The sequence below is a fragment of the Acipenser ruthenus genome, chromosome 26, assembly GCF_902713425.1.
Source record: "Acipenser ruthenus chromosome 26, fAciRut3.2 maternal haplotype, whole genome shotgun sequence".
NCBI lineage: Eukaryota > Metazoa > Chordata > Actinopteri > Acipenseriformes > Acipenseridae > Acipenser > Acipenser ruthenus.
Window position 1 is genome coordinate 15,600,233 of NC_081214.1, and position 20,317 is coordinate 15,620,549.

At 40.6% G+C, this 20,317-nt stretch overlaps 2 protein-coding genes across 2 annotated transcripts in view; one reads left to right on the forward strand and one right to left on the reverse strand.

The window, feature by feature from the left end:
* Positions 1 to 6,967, reverse strand: part of LOC117430792 (iron-sulfur clusters transporter ABCB7, mitochondrial) — a 54,712-nt gene extending 47,745 nt beyond the window's left edge. Inside the window, exon 1 of the mRNA XM_059000850.1 lies at positions 6,782 to 6,967. Within this exon, the coding sequence (XP_058856833.1) occupies positions 6,782 to 6,964 (183 nt within the window). The 5' untranslated portion in view covers positions 6,965 to 6,967. The remainder of the gene's footprint in view (positions 1 to 6,781) is intronic.
* A 506-nt stretch (positions 6,968 to 7,473) lies between these two features.
* Positions 7,474 to 18,652, forward strand: LOC131701700 (uracil phosphoribosyltransferase homolog). Its single transcript, XM_059001189.1, has 7 exons — positions 7,474 to 7,965; positions 13,600 to 13,642; positions 14,656 to 14,725; positions 15,541 to 15,603; positions 16,070 to 16,231; positions 17,124 to 17,222; positions 18,202 to 18,652. Exons 1-7 carry the CDS (start codon positions 7,673 to 7,675, stop codon positions 18,306 to 18,308), a joined length of 837 nt encoding a protein of 278 aa, XP_058857172.1. The 5' UTR covers positions 7,474 to 7,672; the 3' UTR covers positions 18,309 to 18,652.
* The last annotated feature ends 1,665 nt before the right edge of the window (positions 18,653 to 20,317 follow it).

Sequence of the window (20,317 nt, forward strand, 5' to 3'; positions counted from 1 at the left end):
TTGTAAGTCGCCCTGGATAAGGGCGTCTGCTAAGAAATAAATATTATTATTATTATTATTATTGTTAATTTGGCCGGATGGAGAGTTTAATTATACCTTTGTCTGACATTATTTATATATTTATTTATATATATTCATTCAAGGTATTAAGACTTCCACCGAATAAACAGTTTGAGTTTATTGTGAGCTTAATTAGGCACACATGAGCATAATTAGACCCATTCATGCATGTTTTGTACTTAGACCCATTCATGTATTTTCAATGAACCTCTCTTAGAATGACATCACTGACTGGACAGAGGTGATGAAAGTTTAACTTCCTGAATGATAAACTTTAAGAACACACATTTGAGTTATTCCATGTCAAGTGTGAAAACATGAGGCTTGAGCCTCCTGGATGTGAATTCTGGAGTATCAACCATTAGTGTACATGAGAAACAGAGAAATGGATATCTTTACTACCAATGGTCCCAGGGATACAGCCCCTCAGGACTAGGGGTGAAAGGGGTAAGGGGCCATGTGGGGTATTATTTGAGGGACAATCCCTCTCCTTCACTCCTTCGACTTCTGTCTCTCTCCATCCCCCCCTACCCACAAAGCTGGCCGTCAACTGGACCTCACCTTCTCCAGGGCCACGTAAACTATTCTCTACCTTCTCCTCCCTCCTAAACCCTCCCCCCCTGCTCCTCCCTCCTCTATCTCCTCTGATGACTTTGCCTTTCTTCTCTTCTAAAATCTCAGATATCCGCAAACTCTTTAACACCTGTCCCTCCCCGCACCCCCTCCTGCTCCAACCCCTTTACCCACTGCATCTCCTACTAACTCACCCTCCTTCTCCACCTTCTCTCCCCTCTCAGACTCTGACCTCTCCTCCCTGCTCCAGGGTCACAAACCCACCACGTGTGCCCTGGACCTCCTCCCCACTCACCTCTTTCAATCTGCTGCTCCTGCTCTACTTCCCTTCATCTCCTCCCTTCTCAACACCTCTCTCCTTTCTGGTCTCTTTCCCTCTGCCTTTAAACAAGCCTCTATCACTTCCCTCCTCAAAAAACCTACCCTTGACCCCACCTCACTTCAGAGCTATTGTCCTGTCTCCCTCCTACCCTTCCTCTCCAAAACCCCCGAGCGGTCTGTACACCGCCAGCTCTATGCTTTCCTGTCCAACCACTCTCTGCTCGACCCTCTCCAATCTGGCTTCCGCGCTGCTCACTCCACTGAAACCGCCGTCCTATCTGTCACCAACTCACTAAACTCTGCCCGTCCTGCCTCTCTCTCCTCTGTCTTAATTCTCCTCGACCTCTCTGCTGCCTTTGACACTGTCGATCGCTATTCTACTATCCTCTCTCGCTGACCTGGGAATCTCTGGCATTGCTCTGGCCTGGTTCTCCTCCTACCTCTCCTACCGCACTTACCAGGTAACCCGGCGTGGAGCAACCTCCACTCCTCCCCCTCTCTCAACAGGAGTCCCCCAAGGGTCAGTTTTGGGTCCTCTTCTGTTCTCTCTCTACACCCGCTCCCTGGGCCCCCTCATCGCATCCTATGGTTTCTCATACCATTTCTATGCTGATGATGCTCAGATTTTCCTCTCCTTCCCCACCTTTGACTCCACCATCCCCTCCCGTATCTCTACTTGTCTGTCTGCTATCTCCTCCTGGATGCATTCACATCACCTCAAACTCAACCTCTCTAAATCTGACCTCCTGTTCTTTCCCTCCTCCCCCTCCTCTGATCTCTCTATCTCCGTTCCTCTGAAATCTACCACACTCTCTCCCTCCTCCTCAGCTAAGAACCTTGGAGTCACCCTGGACCCCTGCCTCTCTTATTCTCAGCACATCTCCACACTTGCCGATTCTTCCTGAGCAACATACAAAGAATCCGACCCTTCCTCACCAGCTACGCCACCCAGCTCCTGGTCCAGGACCTGGTACTCTCCCGCCTAGACTACTACAACTCCCTCCTGGCTGGCCTTCCTGCGTCCGCCACCCGTCCGCTCCAGCTCATCCAGAACTCCGCTGCTCGCCTGGTGTTCTCTCTGCCTCGCTTCTCCCACACAACTCCACTGCTCCGCTCACTCCACTGGCTCCCGATCACTGCTCGCATCCAGTTCAAGGCTCTTGTACTAGCCTACAGATGCCTTGACCAGACTGCACCCAGCTACCTCCAGACCCTCATCTCTCCCTACACCCCCACTCGACCTCTCCGCTCCTCCTGCACTAGAAGACTGGCTCTACCTCCTCTACGCTCCCCGGCCTCCAGAGCCCGCTCCTTCTCCACCCTCGCCCAGCAGTGGTGGAATGACCTTCCTACAGATGTCAGGACTGCCCAGTCCCTGACAACCTTCCGACGCCTCCTCAAGACTCACCTCTTCAGACAGCACCTGTAGAACTCCTCTTTTTCTCCTATGGACACTCTTCCTTAAATGCGCTTTACTTGCTTTTATCTGCCCCCTATTTTACTGCATTTAATCCTGTACTTTACAGTACTGTAATCTGTCAAGTGTTATTTAATCTGTAGTATTTTGTATTTAATTATATCCTGATGTAACTATCACTGACACTGTTATCTGCTCCGTTACTGAATCGTATTTTGTCATACTTGTACTTGCTAGAACCAAAGTCATTGTATTTATCTTGCTTTTAATTGTATTACTTGTACTGTGATTCTTGAAAAGTATTTTTGTTTACGACTGTAAGTCGCCCTGGACAAGGGTGTCTGCTAAGAAATAAATAATAATAATAATAATAATAATAATAATAATAATAATAATAATAATAATGAGAGCTACATCTGTGGATCAAAATATCATGTGCATCTATTTGGAACAGGGAAAGAGATCTGAAACCTGTAAGGAGAGGGGGTTTTTTTAAAAAATTTTATGTTCACTATAGAACATTAAAACTACAGCAAACGTCCAGTTAAACTGTCATTTAAAAGGGGTTCAAAGTACTTCATATATATATATATATATATATATCATTTATTCCTGGCCAATTAGGAGAAGGGCATTGCCCCTATTTTTTCTAGCTGTGCTGGCTGCTTCAGCTGCAGTCTGCCCAACGTCATCTGCACCTGCCAGAAGAACGACTTGCTGCCCCTTGCGTCAGTGTAGACTATTGCAGATGTAGACATAAACCAGCAATGAAGTTCTTGCATTTTCAATCACAGAAAAGATCAATGCGATTAGAACCCCATTAGACAAAGAACCCCAAGACACATTAAAACTTGCAATTATAACATTTGTGTACAATACTTATACAAAACTAATTACATAAATTAAACACTACTTGCACCTAGAATAAATTTGCAGATGTTTAATATTAACATAATGTTTAATACTAACATAATGCAATTTACCGATTTACGGTAAAATGTACCCATTGCCCTGTAATATATAGGTCCCCTTGAAATTTCCTATTTCTGAAAGAATAGTGCAAATGGACATATTTATCACTTAAAAATAAATACAGCAAATGTTTGCCTTATTGACGCACTACCTGTTACACTGCATTTAGGAATCTGGCAGCCAGTTTCCTTCAGGTAAATGAACACATTGCATAAAACTGCACGATATCTTCAAAATGTCTTCAATGAAAAAGAATAAATATTATGTTTATATCGCAAAATACCTATTTTTGGGTCAAGAGAAATTCCATGAAATAAGTACATTTTTACAGTGAAAAAAATACAGCCCTAATTTAGGGAATATCTTGGTTTGCAGCTGCAAGGTCTTCGCAGCCAGCTGCTTGAGCAACTTGGTGACATCACGCAGCTGGGCCCCTTGAACGCTCAGCTGCACAGAACTACAGTACCTCAATCTGCAGGGGTCACAGCTACGAGAACACCACCAATGTACTTAGAAAACCAGCTGCGCCTATTTCGCAGACGTGCTTCGATCCTAGTATTTTTTTTCCCCTGTTTGAAATACAAAGATATACAATATGCTAGTCCAGATATCCATTCAAGAGATGTGTCCCTCTTGGAAAGAAGAGAACATAAAAAACACCTCTTGAGAACTCGAGAACCCAATACATTAATATGTTAATAGTACAGTGCATTACTCATATTAAAAGCCCTGTATTGTTAGCACTATATTTAAATGGAAAACAAAAAAAAATTTTCAAAAGGAACAGTACAAAATAATAAAAACTTAAATAAAACATAAATAAACATTTCACTAGTAACTATTTTGTAACCGGTCTCTGTACATACAAAACTGTATAAACATTTTATTTGTTGTGGGCTCCTGAGTGGCACATCCAGTAAAGGTGCTCCACGTGGAGTGCAGGATGAGCCCTATAGCATCAAATCCAGGCTATGTCATTGCCGACCGTGACCGGGGGTTCCCAGGGGGCGGCTCACAATTGGCCGAGCACCGCCAGGTAGGGAAGGCTTAGGTCAGCAGGGCAAACCACGGTTCACCACGCACCAGTGACCCCTGTGGCTGATAGGGTGCCTGCGGGTCTGCAGTGGAGCCATTCAGATCTGTGTTGTCCTCCGGCACTATAGGTTTGGTGGTTTCGATGTGGATCTGCAGTGCGAAAAATGACGGATTGGCAGGAACACGTTTCGGAGGACGCGTGTTTCAGCCTCTGGTTTCCCGAGTCACCGGGGGGTTTGCAGCGGTGAACCGGAAAAAAAAAAAAAATTGGGCATTCCAAATTGGGGTTGATCATGGGACTGGTTGTATTGAAAAGGACAGGTGCTTGTATTGAAAAGGACAGGCAGGGTTATAGGCTATATTTGATAAATAAATATGTATTGAAATAACCTGTTAAAATGACCAGTTTTGGCGCTTCTAAGTAAACATGCTTATAATTATCAATTTCTTGCGAATATGTGGCTCAAACGGCGTCAGTACATCTAATACATATATTTCGGAAAAGTCACGAACGGTCATACGCATTACATTCCGGAACGCACAGTAATTTAAATTTTAAAACCCAAAATGGTCAAATTGACCAGCTTGGTGTTTCTAGTGTTAAAAACGACACCAACACCAGCTTTCTATGTCAATTATGGAAGAAGTTATGACTATGTAAAAGGTAAGGGTGGGTGTCCATGTCAGGTCAAACTTTGATGACCTGTATCTCACAAATGGGATGAAGTTTACACTGGAAGCACTTCTCCCAAAGGCAAACATGCATGGAAATTTGTATCCAAATCAAAGGAGGTCGAGGTTTTTGGTGATTGATTTCATATGAATTACCCAAATACAACATTAGAGCCTTCAGTATTATGAAAAAAGTAGATCACATGACCTACAAATAAGACCCCTCTGCACTGCAGTTCAATCTACAGCAATTCAGATTCAGGTAAACAGTGTACAGGGAATGGCTTAAACTGCTATGCAACTCTTTCCCATTCACTTCACTATGTAGCCTATATGCAGTAGGTGACAATAACACCAGATGTGTGGTTTGTTACTGAATATTTAAAAACCTTTAGAACCTAAAAAAAAAAAAAATACAAATGAATAATATGATTGAAACGTACAAAACCTGGGTAAATGATTGACAGTCACTTTAAAAAGTGAAGAGACAATACAAAAAGTGAAAGAAAGAACCAGTCCACATTTACTACAGAACTGAAAATCTTTGCATCTCTACCTTGTCCATTATTATAGTACTGACAACATTTAGCATTACAAAATATGCACCCTCTTGGTCATATTCACAAAGCATTTAAAACACCATTTTTATTTAATTTTTTTAATCAAAAAAGAAAATGAATGGTTGATGTTAAAACAATTCACATAACTCTAATTTCTTATAAAGAATAATAAAGCTAATTTCAGAGCTCCAACACTGGGTTCCTCAGAAGTTCCTTGCCAGTTATGTAATATTAGCAGTTTGCTGTTCATTTTCTAAAACTGCAAACTTCACACATTTTTCACTTGTGTGACTTAATGTACTATAAATACAATTAAAGCTGGTTTCACACGCCCTGATTAACATTAATCTTGGACCTAATGTAACCTTAAGTAATGTAGTGTAAAACAAGTGTTAATCGGGGTCTGTGAAACCAGTCACTAAAGAATGAATGGTATTTCTCGGAGTACATGCCAGAAATATCCCTCAATTGTTGCCTTCACACACCCAGTTACGTAAGCTACGCCAGGGTTTAACCATGGTCAGTCACAAACAGCGAGTCAGTGGCTGGGGTTGAACCTGGAGCCACCAAGCCTCCTATGTAGTATCTAGTATAGTTTTACCCGGCATACTGTACAAGCATGCATAGTTCAGTCATTATGGTTTATAATATACTGTGCAAAAATTCCTAGTAGGCTGACCTATTCCTTAGTTTACCCCCAATGCCATGCCCGTTTGTTTACAATGTCATGGATAATGTTTAGTTACAGAAACTCTCTCTCGTAAAAGAGTTTGCTAACTTAAATACGGGAAGTATTTAATTAAAGTAACACAGCAAAATCTACAGCAGTTCCGTACATATTTTGACAATAGTGTATGCATTCATATAGTATAGATACGCGTTTAAATCTTGCTAAAGAAAATTATTTTTTTAAATAAGAGTTGAGTTTGTCTGACAATGACATCTGAATGTCTTCCTTTTACTTCTTATCTAACATTTAAAAAAATCACAATACGTTGTTTACTACAATTACGAGACCTGTTTGTTAAGTAACATAGCTGTCGAACCAAAAAAAAAAAAAAAAAACAACAACACAGCAGTGTTTCTGAATTCACAAACTTGTCACCGACTACCCTTGTGACTGCACTCAAACCGCCAAGTCCATTAGTAATGCTGTATGGGTATTAGTTACCTGGAATGTGTTTTGCTTGTAATATGTTCTACTTTTCTGGTCATTGTTGTGCCTCAGGAGATGATAGCAGCTGGCCTGCTGTAATAACACGGCTAGTTTTCTTCTTTGGAAGTGATATCCACATTGCAGGGGAAGTAGCAGCGGCGACATCTTTAAAAGGCAGCAGGAGAAGGAGTAAAGCATTGTGGGAATGTATTATACTTTTGCGCTAGCCGCCATTTTGGCTCCAACAGTGTGTGCACAGAATGCATTGATATGGGCGTTAGAGCCAACATGGGAACATGGGACAATGACATTTTGAACTCAAGTGATTATGAAAATACAATAGTACAAATGAAGCTGCCCAGGTTATTATTAACTCTTTATAAAACTGCTGACCTTGTGTACTGTACCGATGTAGTGTTAGAAACCGTTATACGTTATCCATATACGTTATGTTTTATTATACACGTCATGAAACTAGTTGCTAGAATACATAGAAAACCTTTTTTTTTTAACAAATGTATCGAGCACATATTTACTTGTAATGTGCAAACAGTAGCGTGGTATAAAAGTCGAAGCAAGCCCACGTTGTTAGAAAGAACAAAAAGTTTAATTAAAACAAACAGTTTCTTTCCCCTTTAATTCTGACGTTAAATAATCGACCGGGTTCTGCTGACAAATGATTGACTGTAAAATGCAGCCACTCTGCGATGAGCGGCGCCCACCCACTCAACCAGAAGTGAGCAAACATCCTGTTCAATGTCCTGTCCTAGAGCTATCCCACGCACTCTCTGAGCGGCAGAGGGGATCCATGGAACTGGTAACACGTTGATTTATTTGTTTACCTTTTTAAAAGATAAGACTAGTGGCGTACCGTTAGATACCAAACAAGGGGAGCGGTTCTGTTATATGGAAAGCGCTTTACAAAGCAACTTCGGTGCTAAGAAGAAAGCAATGCCTTGCCACAACCAACACTTGAATAATGCTAACCCCAGCCAACCAGAGCATGCTGCGACGGGCAGCACCAAGCAGGTTCGGTTTGCGAACAGCAGCCCCACGATACCAGCAAGCAGTGACCCACGCGAAGAAGACAAAAGGAGCGAAACTGACATCATAAGTACTGTACAACAGATCGGCCCACAGCTGAAACTGCTGCCGCTGAACGACCAAATCCGAGAGCTTCAGACCATCATCAGGGATAAGTACGTACCTTATTGTGCTTGCGTTTATTTATTTATTTATTTATTTATTTATTTATTTATTTATTTATTTGTTAAGATCGGTAATTTTATCTGTAAAGTTAATCGTCATCATGAACACAAATATTGAAATATTTATAATAGAAAAAACAAGTTACGTCAAGGGAAACGGTATCAATAAATCCTGAATGTTTTTCATATACTGTGTTGTGAGTTGAAAAGCCTGAACTATCCCAAACTGTCTCCTAAACACGGAGCCATATGGGCACCTTAACTATCGCCACCCTCTTAAGCTGCAGATGCCCTTGCGGTTTTAAAAATAGTTTTGACATACCGCTATTTAAGAAGTCTAAATTGTGATGCCTTATAAGCTCATGTTGTGGAACAATGGGTTTTCTGTTATATTGTCAGTATGTCAAAATTACTCTTTTGGTTAAACAAATAATGGTGTCCTGCTTTGTTTGTAGTTGTGTTGTGGTTCCCTGAACTATAGTGGCTCTGTGGACCATACTTACTCGTATCCTACTGCTGCATGTGTGTCTTTGTATAGTTCAGTGCTGGAGAAGCCTGTGTTCCTGCACAGCCAACGCCTTTAGATGTATAGTAAACAAAGTAAATCAGCTGGTTTAAAGTAGAATGCAGAGAAGAATGAGTAAACAAACCCCAGGAATCACAGTGTAAAACAACATGATCACAGAATACTGCAGCGTTGGCATGCCTTAATTAACGATTAACACATACTGGTATTTTAGAAAGTTGCATTTGTAATCTTCAAGGGAATAGTTAGTAAATACTATTTTAGTGTAAACCAAACAAATCAGTAACTTGTAACTTGTACTGTATCCAGTTCATTTAACCTTTACAAAGGCCTCTTTCACGCTGGCACTCCTACCCGGGTTCTGGCTACCCAGGTCACAATCCTGTGTAGTGTGAAACCACGTACCTGGGTTTTACCCGGTTTGTTGGAACATTTTATTTAGATGTAAATGAATTTTCAGTCTTGGAATACAACTCGCAGAATGGGTTAAACATTAAGTCGGATTCTGGTTAAATTCCTAGTTAGACAGTAAGTTGATAAAGATCTTTCTGGTCACTTTGTCCTTGCTAGGACAAGGCTGACATCCAAGACATTTTGAAATAGGTTTTGGCCTCTCCTTTGTTGTCCAGTTCTAACGTAAGGCATTTGCCATTTAGGTTGGATCATTGTTTTTGTGTTAGAGGTACCAACATATTGTTAAACATCTTTACAAATTATATAAAACAGGTTTTCTTAGGACATTACAGTTGATTTTATGAGGGTTATAAATACTTCAAAGAGAAACTGGATTGAACCAGATGCATTGAGACAAATGGACAATTAACCAAGTGATAAGAGATTTGTGTCTCTTTCTGATTGGTTTAAGTAAACATCATGATGTCATTGAGAGACTGCATTTAAACTGAGAATACTGAAATGTTCTTGGTATTGCTGTGATCCGTGCTTGGAAAGAGGATACCTGCAAACTGTTGTCACCATGTAACCTTTAAGATATCTGGTTGCAACTTTGCAACTCAGAACTTTTATCTTCAATAAACTGTACTTATCTGGACTCGAAAAGAAGAAGCCTGCAACTTCTCTTTCCTCGATACAAAAATGCATGACGGCCGTTCATGAGCCAACTAAATACCAAACAGCTGTGCCTGCGTTAAGGTTTCACTTCCACAAGCAATGTTTCTGTTCTGTTTAGCCATATTTTTGTTGCTTGAGACGCACTATGAGCCAAATTGCAGCAGGGATGAAGAAACATTTGCTCTAATCAACATTTGGGCAGATGTTTCAATCCAGAGAAGCTTGGATGGAAGTGTCAGTAACAAGCTGCTTCCGGGGCATTGATACACACATTTTTTACTTGCGTCTGTCACCCAGGTCAACCCTGCTTTATCAAAAGCAGTGTGAAATCGCGAAGCCGACCCGCTTGAAACCGGGACCTGACCTGGGTAGAGCATGCCAGTGTGAAAGGGGGAGATATAGTCTGCCGTTGTGACTTATACAGTAGCACACAAAGTGACAGGAAGGACGAGTTAAGGGAGCATGTTTATCTTAGCCATGCTTAACTCCTGTGGTTATTCTTTGTTCCATACTCATACATTTGTTTTAAACTAGATGTGGTTTACCACATGCAATAGATTACAAGGGTAGGGCTGGTTTGAGTTTTGATAGCTCTGCAGCGCTTTGTCACATGCTTGCAAGAACTGAATACTACATTAACACAGCTGAAGGAGGTCGATCTTTTTAAGGAGTTTTATGAACAGCCTTGCAGCTGGAATTATGTCAAAAGTGCTTTTATCCAGACAAGCTGAAATCATTTGTACATGCCTGGATAAACATTTACTTTCAATGTGGCCCACACTGAAAAGACTTGTTTCTTAACATGTACAGAAGCACTTGAGGTGGTGCAGTGCACGATTAAATGATCCATGATTAAATGATCACTTGATTTCATACAAGTACCCCATCAAGACCATGCCATGTATCGTGATACAAATTGTATTGTGACCTCAGAGTATCGTTGCACCTGTAGTCAGGATTGTGGTGTAGTCACAAAACTGAAGGGCTGCAGCTCCCAGTACAGTACCATTGACTCTCCCGGGCACTAATGTAGTGTTTTTCTGTGTATTGGGTTTCCATCACAAATTAACTATAAAGAAGTGCTGCAGCAAGGGTATATCACCCCCTCTGGATAAACAGCTGACTGGATCTGAACTAGATCTCAATCAGGCAACCGAACCATGGCTGAAGAAAACAATCTGGCACTGTTTAAACAGGTCTGCGTCAGATAGCAGAATAAACACACCACAGACACGCCTCACAACGACCTCTTTAGCCTTCTCCTGGAATAGCTGGAGGCTAAGCGTAGGGAACTGCAGAAGGTGAGTCACACTGCAGTGTACTGCGATTAGAAGTGTGACACAAATACCAGGGTGCGTGTGGACGAAGCTGTCGAGACTTTGTTGTTATCCTAGTTGAATTGCAGTGCCACGTTGTGCAGAATCAGGACTTCAATATTAGTATTAGAAATACCATATGTCATTGAATTTGGAAGGGGAGTGTAATATAAATTATCTTTATTGAAAAAACAGACCATCAGTCTTGGGATGATAATGAATTGATGGGCTAAAAATTATAATACAAAACCTCAAATTATTATTTTTTCAATAGCACTCTTGATTAAAAGTTCTTGCTCCTTCTCAGTTACCTTCCTGTGCTGTAGGACAGGCTCAATTCAATGGTCTTGACCATGAGACCGAGAGCACAGAAGGAAAACACTTGTAGCAGGAATTAAAGCAAAGTTGTGTTTTAACTCTGCTTGTACAATATAGGGAATACAAGGTATATCACCATCGTGTACAAGGCATGGTTTGTTTTTTTGAGTGGAAGAGGGTCCTCCCTTTGACCTTTAGGGATGTTTGAAGGGGGCATTTGGAATGGCATCTATGACTGGGCATGGTTTAGTTACAGCAAAGCTTCCCAACCATATCCAAGGCAGCAACTAATTTGGCTTTTAAAACACAAAAGCAACATCCTATAACCCTCATTTTTAACCTTGATCTTGTTTTCTAATTTTTAATCTCCAAATGTGATGTTTTCGCTCCTCTGGTAAGAGGTAGCTTGCTCAGAATAACTTGAAATTGTGCAATTTCCATTGAATTGAGATAAGCCAGACCAGTGGTGACCAATACACCAAGTTCTGTGATGGATCCACCAGCAATGTGTTGAACAAGAGTACAATAAAGTGAGTCATTTTGACCAATTATTATCTGGCTTTATGGCAGTGGTGGCCAGTACGTTAAGGTAGCAATGACAACAAATTATTAACAAAATGGAATGGAAACACATCATCATTTTCAACTTCATTCAAGGATCAGAACTACTCATTAAAATAAAATGGAAACTTACTAGAATTTTTTATCTGGGGGGAAACGGAAGACCTGACAGCTGGTGTATATTTTGACAAAATTAATCCATAACAGTTACATTTAAAGAAGTAGTCAAGTAGACTGATGTGTCCTGTTTTTGCATTCTTCAAAAACAAAATCTGAAGGTATAACAAAAGCAGAAATGAAAATTGAACAGAGAAGGAACCTCAGGGAAGCCTCTTGTGTATGCCATCTAGTGAACTTTCACATGCTTTGCTTTTGACGTTTGTTTTTCTCCCTCAGGCTTAAGAGGTTTCAACACAGCAAAGCTCAGCCTCAAGATTTTAATAAGAAAGCCTTTGACTTTTCCGACTTTATGTCATTATTGTAAACGCAGTCACACACGTATGTGTAACCAAAAATGGACATTATTTTTGCTTACAGAAGCTTCCTTTCGGTTACGCGAAAGCTTTCCAATCTACAGAACTGGACAGAGTTTCTACATACCCTGCACATCATTGTGTTACGACTGAGCTGTACATTTCAAACTCGCTGCATGATTGCTTCATGCTTACATCATCAGCTGTAAAAATCTACATGGATTGGAAAATGCAATCTTTCACTAATTCAGCTAACAGCCAAGTGACCTTAAAGCTAGCCAACATGATCATTTCCGTTTCAGTCATGGCAGTTTAGTGTTGTTTGCTGTGTGATAAGCTGTTTTAAGCTGGGGATTTGAACAGCCTGTTCAGCAGACCCCTATGGTATGTATGTACAAAACCAGCATGATTCGTGGAGATATGGTACATTACGTTACCAGCATACATAACCAAACTGGTTTGTCTTTCAGTTCTATATATAACTGCATATTCCTGTTCCCACCTTTCTCTAGCGACGCGCTCCTTTGAAACTGACTTGATATTTTAATCCGATTCGGTACTATTAGAAGGCACGCCCACGTTTTTTTTAAACTTGCACCACAAAGCGATCCATTGAAACCACCCACCCACAAACTCGTAGCTATACAGTACGAATAAGGATGATGTTTGTTTAGATTTGCCTGAAGATCCACCAAACAACTCTTGTGATCCACGTATTGGCCACGACTGAGCCTGACCAATAGGAAATATGAAGTAACAAAATAATCATAAATCTGACTTGTTTTGCACTTCCATGAGATAGGTCTTGAACGTCCACATGTATTTTCTTTTTAAAACATGACATCTATTTAGGTTAAAGTATACATGGCTTTTATTGGGGTTCGTTTACACTTCCTGGGTCATTTCATATCAGCAGTTTCTTCTGGGTTTACTATGAAGTGTTTCTTTGAAAACTGCACATGTGAGACTTGTGTAACGAATGGTAGTGCACAACCTGTAAGAGTTCTGGAATTATTGAGGAATGGAACCGCATTCCATTCAGGACCTGTACTGGACAATTGAGGAGGTCAATGTGGGTAAATCATTTGACTGAATTCTGTGCTTTCTCCATAGAGGAGCTGTTCGTCTAACAGGTTTCTTTTATTAGTAGTAGTATGCTGCTATGGTGTGTTTCATAGTTAGGAATTAAATGTATGGGTAAAGCAAAACCGTACATTCTTAAAGGGATTTCATTATAAGACATTTTCTTTGATCACATTTTTTCAACATTCACCGAAATCTCCTTTTTTTTTAACAGGATAAGAATAACAGCAATACAACAATAATAGTATTTGTATTTTTTGTTTCTGTTTATACACAGGACAACAACCAGAGGAGACTTTGTATTTTGTGCTGATCGTTTGGTAAGTAGAGAGCTCTTGATGGTGCTGCATGGTTATGTGTACATGTGGAGGACCCATTTTATGAAAGCTGAATATAAAATAAACTGCGCTGCTAACATGCAATTTGTATGGCATTTCCTGACAATACAAAACCATATGCCTCTTATTGGGATAATTGCGTATTGATTATTTCTTCGTGTTATCATCAATAATCTTGTTTTGGAGTCTTAAGCTAAAAGAATCAGCGTCTTTGCTACCGAGATGTGTCGCTCCACTCTCTTCCTGTAGACAACTGATTTGCACATACATAAAGAGATGCTGGCCCTAAATGAAACAACGTACTTCTAAACCAAGAACCTTTAAACATGAAGCCCAGTATGTTCAGTTAACCCTGTCCCATACTGCGACGGGATGGCACCGTGGGCCCGGGTGTTACCGGCAGGGAAGGAGACTCAGACACAGGGAATAGTTGGTTTAAACGCTAATGTGCATTTTTAATTAACAAAACAATAATCAAAAGGCACAAGGGCCAAAGTAAAAGGTTAAACAAAACAGCAGAGCACTGATACTGCTATCTCTATACATTAAAATCACCAGCACCACAATGCAAACTCACCCAAAAACCCTTCTACCAGACGAAGGATTTCTCCTTCCTTATGTCATGTGGCTGGAGCCTAATTAATCATCAGTTAATTAATTACCTACTTCAGGCTACAGCCACAGTCTCACATGTATTTTGGCAACCCAATATTCCCCACACACACATTATTTACAAGGACAGGGCTGCTGCCCTGCCACACTTACACTGTGATCCTGTATGTCACTCCTCTTGCCCTACCCAGTGCTCATGAAAAGACCATCTTCTACCAACAGTGTATCTGCTATACCCCCAGAGGAGGTCCGGGCAGGGTTCACCCTTACCCTGAGTGACCCTTATATGCATGCAACTTCAGAATACTGAATCCTCAGCCCTTTTTTAAATTCTCATTTGTTAAGTCTTCTTGTCATCCTTGGTGTTGACCTGTCTTCCCCAGATCAGGCTGGTTGTGGAAGAAGGCCTCAATCAGTTACCGTACACAGAGTGCACAGTGACCACTCCTACAGGTGAGCTGGACGGAGGCTCTGATTCATATCAGTGCTGTTTCATTTATACTTTAGATTAGGGGTGTCACCGACTAGATGATTAGTCAAATAGGAAAGTGACAGTCAACCTCACAAACCGGTAATTGCACGGCACGTGATTGTGAGCTGCATTTGCAGTCCGGTAACATTTAAATGACATTTTAGAACATAAAAAAAAAAAATTCTTTAAAAATCCAGGCAGTTAAAAATGTAGTGCACAAGTTTTATAAAACAGTACGATCAGATACAGGATTTATTCATATACTTTAAAGTGGCAACTAGTTGATCTATTCAGTGGAGTGGAGGTTGTTAGCCATTAACATATACGTGATATTTTAGAACATTAATAAATAGTTTTTAAAAAATCCAATCAGTTTAAAAGAGTGACAAAACAGTACGTTTACAAATAGAGCCCCAGACATTATCAAATACATTATCTATTTATCTAGTTTTTTAAATGGTGACTAGTCGACCTATTAAACTATTTTTACCTGAACTATTTGACTGTACAGCAAGTAGTAGTTGTACCCGTTACTGTAGATGTGTATCCTCAGTGACTGGTATGTACTGCAGCGGAGGTGCCCTATACTTGCATTGGATCATACATCTGTAGAACTGCTTTTTCCAATTGTGGTGAAACTTGGTAAGGACAGTATTATAATCTGGCTTGTGTTAAGTGGGACTTATCAATTACCTGCACTGATGGCTTTAATGCTTTATCAAGCAAACTGTTATTTGACTGTTTGTCACACTGAGTGCCCAGCTTGGCTACACTGTCATGTCTTTTCTACCCACAGGGCACAAGTATGATGGTGTTAAGTTTGAAAAGGGCAACTGTGGCGTCAGCATCATGCGAAGCGGTAAGCAACATTGCGTGTGTGTGTTCCCTTGAACATTATTGTCCAGCAGTTGTAGACAGTGACTTCTGAAACTGTCCAGAGCTCTGAAGGGAGACACTTTCATGGTGTAACAATAAACTGGTGTGTGATGTGCTGGTCCCGATACGATATGTATCACAGTACATATGATGATCCTGAAAGCATCAGCATCATCATTGAACGATGGACTGTTCTGTTAAAAGACAAAAATTAAATATGTTAGGGAGAGTACGCATTCATACTAACTATAAAACACACTTATCCTTCATTCAAGAATCACTCAGTGATTTCCAACATTTTTGCATTGAGAACATCTTGAATGCATTTACGTACTTTTTCAAATGTCTGTAAATATGCCAAAGCATGGCTCATTGTAGGCAGTTAGTTTAATGCAAGCTGCAGTGTGAGTTCTGCAAGGCTCTGACGGATTGGCACCTGCTTCCCTCAGGAGAGGCGATGGAACAGGGCCTGCGGGACTGCTGCAGATCCATCCGCATCGGCAAGATCCTCATCCAGAGCGACGAGGAGACTCAGAAAGCCAAAGTGTTCTACGCCAAGTTCCCACCGGACATCTACAGAAGGAAGGTTCTCCTCATGTACCCCATACTGAGTGAGTATGCCTGGCCAGCACGAAGCAAATTCACTGCAATTAGACAGTGAACAATCTGATTCCAGGAACCAAAGGCATGCTCGCCAAGGTTTAAAACACTCAACACTCATACGACAGACAGTGTTAAACACAAAATAACAAAACGACACATACTGTATGTTTCTGGAAAATAACACCCATTCAGTACAGTCTTTCCAGCTCACATGGACCAAATAAACTAAACTGACAGGAGTATTGAAAGAAGAAGAGCTGTGCGAGTCCTGCCTCACATGGTGAGAAGGTGCTAAAAATGACCATTTGGAACTTAGACCTCCTTGCGGGGATGTCTTAGACAGATGAAGTTATTACTTGTTTCAAGGGTCTGCAACAAAAAAATGAATCCACGTAAGGGATAGAGCAACTCCCCTTGGTCAATTTAAGGTAGAATGAACCAATATATAAATACATTGGCATTATATGTATTGGACACAGTAAGGTTTACATGCCAAGACCATGGCTGAACAGTAAAAGCAAGATTTGCATTCAACACTTGATTAACATTAGTACCCTTTGTTTTCTAGTTTTCATCTAGATTAAGTATAAACCAGTTACATACTGCTTTGCAGTAACCTCCCTTCCAACAGCAACAAAAAACCTTCCTATCTACTCAAACCTAACTTCAAAATTATGAGTCAGTTTACAGCAAACTGGCAGTTTAGAGTGGCCTTATCCATATTGTGTATTGCCAGAAATCTAACCCCACAGCTCTGCCTCAAACCCTGTAATTAGCCACACCAGTCATTTAATCCTAAATCTGTTTATTGATATTTAACAGGCAAGAGGTCTGAGTAGTGGGGTAAAGCGGGCAGCATGTGTATATTGGAGTGCCAGGTTTCTTTTGCTTCCTCCACAGGCACTGGGAATACAGTGATTGAGGCTGTGAAAGTTCTCATAGAGCACGGGGTTCAGCCCAAACACATCATACTGCTTAGTCTCTTCTCAACTCCACATGGTAAGCTGCTTCTCATTGACACTATGGTCTCCTAACCATGCAGTCTTTGAAATTTCATTTAGAGTTTTTTTTTTTATTTTTTTTTTTAGTGCCATGCAAAGAAAATAAAATAATAAATCAAATTACATTACTATTATTTATTATTATTTATTTCTTAGCAGACGCCCTTATCCAGGGTGACTTACAATCGTAAGCAAATACATTTCAAGTGTTACAATACAAGTAATACAATAAGAGCAAGACATACAATAACTTTTGTTCAAGCAAAGTACAAGTGTGACAAACCACAATTAAATAATACAGCAGATAATAGTGATAGTTACATCAGGATATGATTAAATAGTGATAGTTACATCAGGATGTGATTAAATACAAAGTACTACAGGTTAAACACTTGGCAGATTACAGTATTCTGAAGTACAGGATTAAATGCAGTACAATAGGGGGCAGATAAGAGCAAAATAAAGCACATTTACATGAAGGGTGATAGTGTCCCAGGATACAAACAGAGGAGTTCTACAGGTGCTCTTTGAAGAGGTGAGTCTTAAGGAGGCGCCGGAATGTGGTCAGGGACTGGGCAGTCCTGACATCTGTAGGAAGGTCATTCCACCACTGCGGAGCAAGGGTGGAGAAGGAGCGGGCTCTGGAGGCAGGGGAGCGTAGCGGAGGTAGAGCTAGTCTTCTAGTGCAGGCGGAGCGGAGAGGTCGAGTGGGGGTGTAGTCTATACAGTCTTATAGACAATGCACGGTACAAAACCTAATGCACACCATCACATGATGGCTTTGCAGATTCGTTACAAACATTCCCAATATGTTACTAACATGCTGGAATAATGATGTTTTCATAGATCCCGTTGATATTGTCTGTTTTAAAGCATGTGTTATTGAAGTATGACAAAATAAGAAGTGTCTGGATAGATCTGCGCTGATGCCAGAGGCCTGCCTCTCGCTGTGTAACGCTGCTTTTATTTTCACTCAGGTGCAAAATCAATTGTCCAGGAATTTCCAGACATCACAATCCTGACTACTGAGGTTCACCCTGTGGCCCCGACGCATTTTGGACAGAAATACTTTGGAACAGACTAAAAAGAAAGTCTTCAAAAACATGCAGACGCCATTTCAACTGCGTTTTTGATAGTATACGTTTTTTTTTTTTGTTTTTTTTTGGAAACGTTATTTGAACCTCTGCTTTGGCAACAATCTGTGGATGTGCACTGCGCTGCCTTTATCTGCCGTCTTTCCCTCTGGAACAAAGCCAGGTGTTTTTAAAAAGCACATTCCATACCGATCTGACAGGGAGTGGTGTGCTTGCATGGATTGCTGAGCACTCTGTGCTACAATTTTATTTATTTCTGTGGTAGTCATTTAGAATCTGCTGCTTGACGTTAAAGAAAAAAAAAAAAAAACATTAAAAATATTTTTTATTTAAATGTTGCTTATGGGTTTTTCTGTGCGTTGTTTTATTTATTTATGTGCTATTTGACATGACAAGATAAAAGCAGGAAACTACGGTTATAACAAGGGTACAAGCCAACAAATGAGGTTTATAAGAATCGTAGTTGTACAGAGCTCTTTACAATAATTAACCATGCCATTATGATCTGTACAGCAAATGTCAGACATGAATATCACCGGTATAAGATTGACTAGGTTAACTTATTTCTCGAAAATAATATTATTATTATTTTTATTTCTTAGCAGACGCCCTTATCCAGGGCAACTTACAATTGTTACAAGATATCACATTATTTTTACATACAATTACCCATTTATACAGTTGGGTTTTTTACTGGAGCAATTTAGGTAAAGTACCTTGCTCAAGGGTACAGCAGCAGTGTCCCATACCAGGGGTTGAACCCACAACCCTCCGGTCAAGAGTCCAGAGCCCTAACCACTACGCCGCACTGCTCCATGTAATTTTCAATAGAAACAGTTTAATTCCGGAACAGATGAAAAATCAATGATATACTGTACAGAACGTAACCACATACGAACTGCACAGACAAATCTTCAAACAAAACAATACTGTAGGTTTGACCCTACAGTTTGACCCTACAGGACCCTTCAGAGTCGTCAGGTGAGCTTGAGGAAAGAGTGAAGAGTACAGAAATACATGGGTTTCAATAGATCCCTTGGGAGTCGCCCAGCCCAAGTCTCTGAGACTTGTACCTGTGATCGTAGTCAGTATTTTAATTAGCAAAGCAATTCATACATAATCAAGGGTCATCATCCCGAGGAGACAACCGCTCTCTATGCCATAATATAAACCAGTTTGTTATCTTGTCTATGTGATAGAAGTAGGCACCAGCCCCAGTTGTCTTGTGAGAACCGGTCTTTCGTTGGATGTGATAAACCCCATGTTAACAACACTTGCAAAACAAAAGGGTCATTTGAACTACAAAGGGACCAGATCTCATTGTGCTATCCCAGTCCTGGTGTACAAAGCTACTCGGAGAGGTCATTTAATGATTATGTTTTTATATAAAACTAAATCTTACACCGGCTATTAAAATGCATTTATTATAGGCTTCTGCACCTTTGTCTGAACTATGATAAAACCCAGAGATTTCTTTTCCAGTAGCAACTTATCCTACATTTCTACCAAACCCACAGACTTTTGACAGTAGAATTTACCTCCTACTCTACATGAAAAGCGACATGCTTTAATTTCTAATCTGTTTGTCTAATCTATTGGAATTCCCCCTGGTCATGATCACATGTCATCCCAATAAAAAAGCCTCCTGGCAACAAAAAAAGCATTAACATCTGCTGATTGGCAAGTTGCACATTACAATACCTTTCCCCTACTGAGTAAATAAAACTGCATCACATCCAGTAAGGTAAAGCTGTCAGGAAAGTCACATTCAGTTTGAGTAGCAGTATGCTACAAGGCCTACTGCTTCAGCTCTAACATGAAGGGTTGCCAGTCCAGTTTTTCAGGCAGCTGTTGACTGCATGCAGGCCAACTCACAGCTTCCTACACACCCTTGTATTATCAGGTCCAGCTAGCCTCAATATTTATTCTGTCAGCCTCAGGTTACTGTGTTTCTACTGAGTGCTGGCACTGAGTTCTTATCCTGTGCCAACTTGCTGTC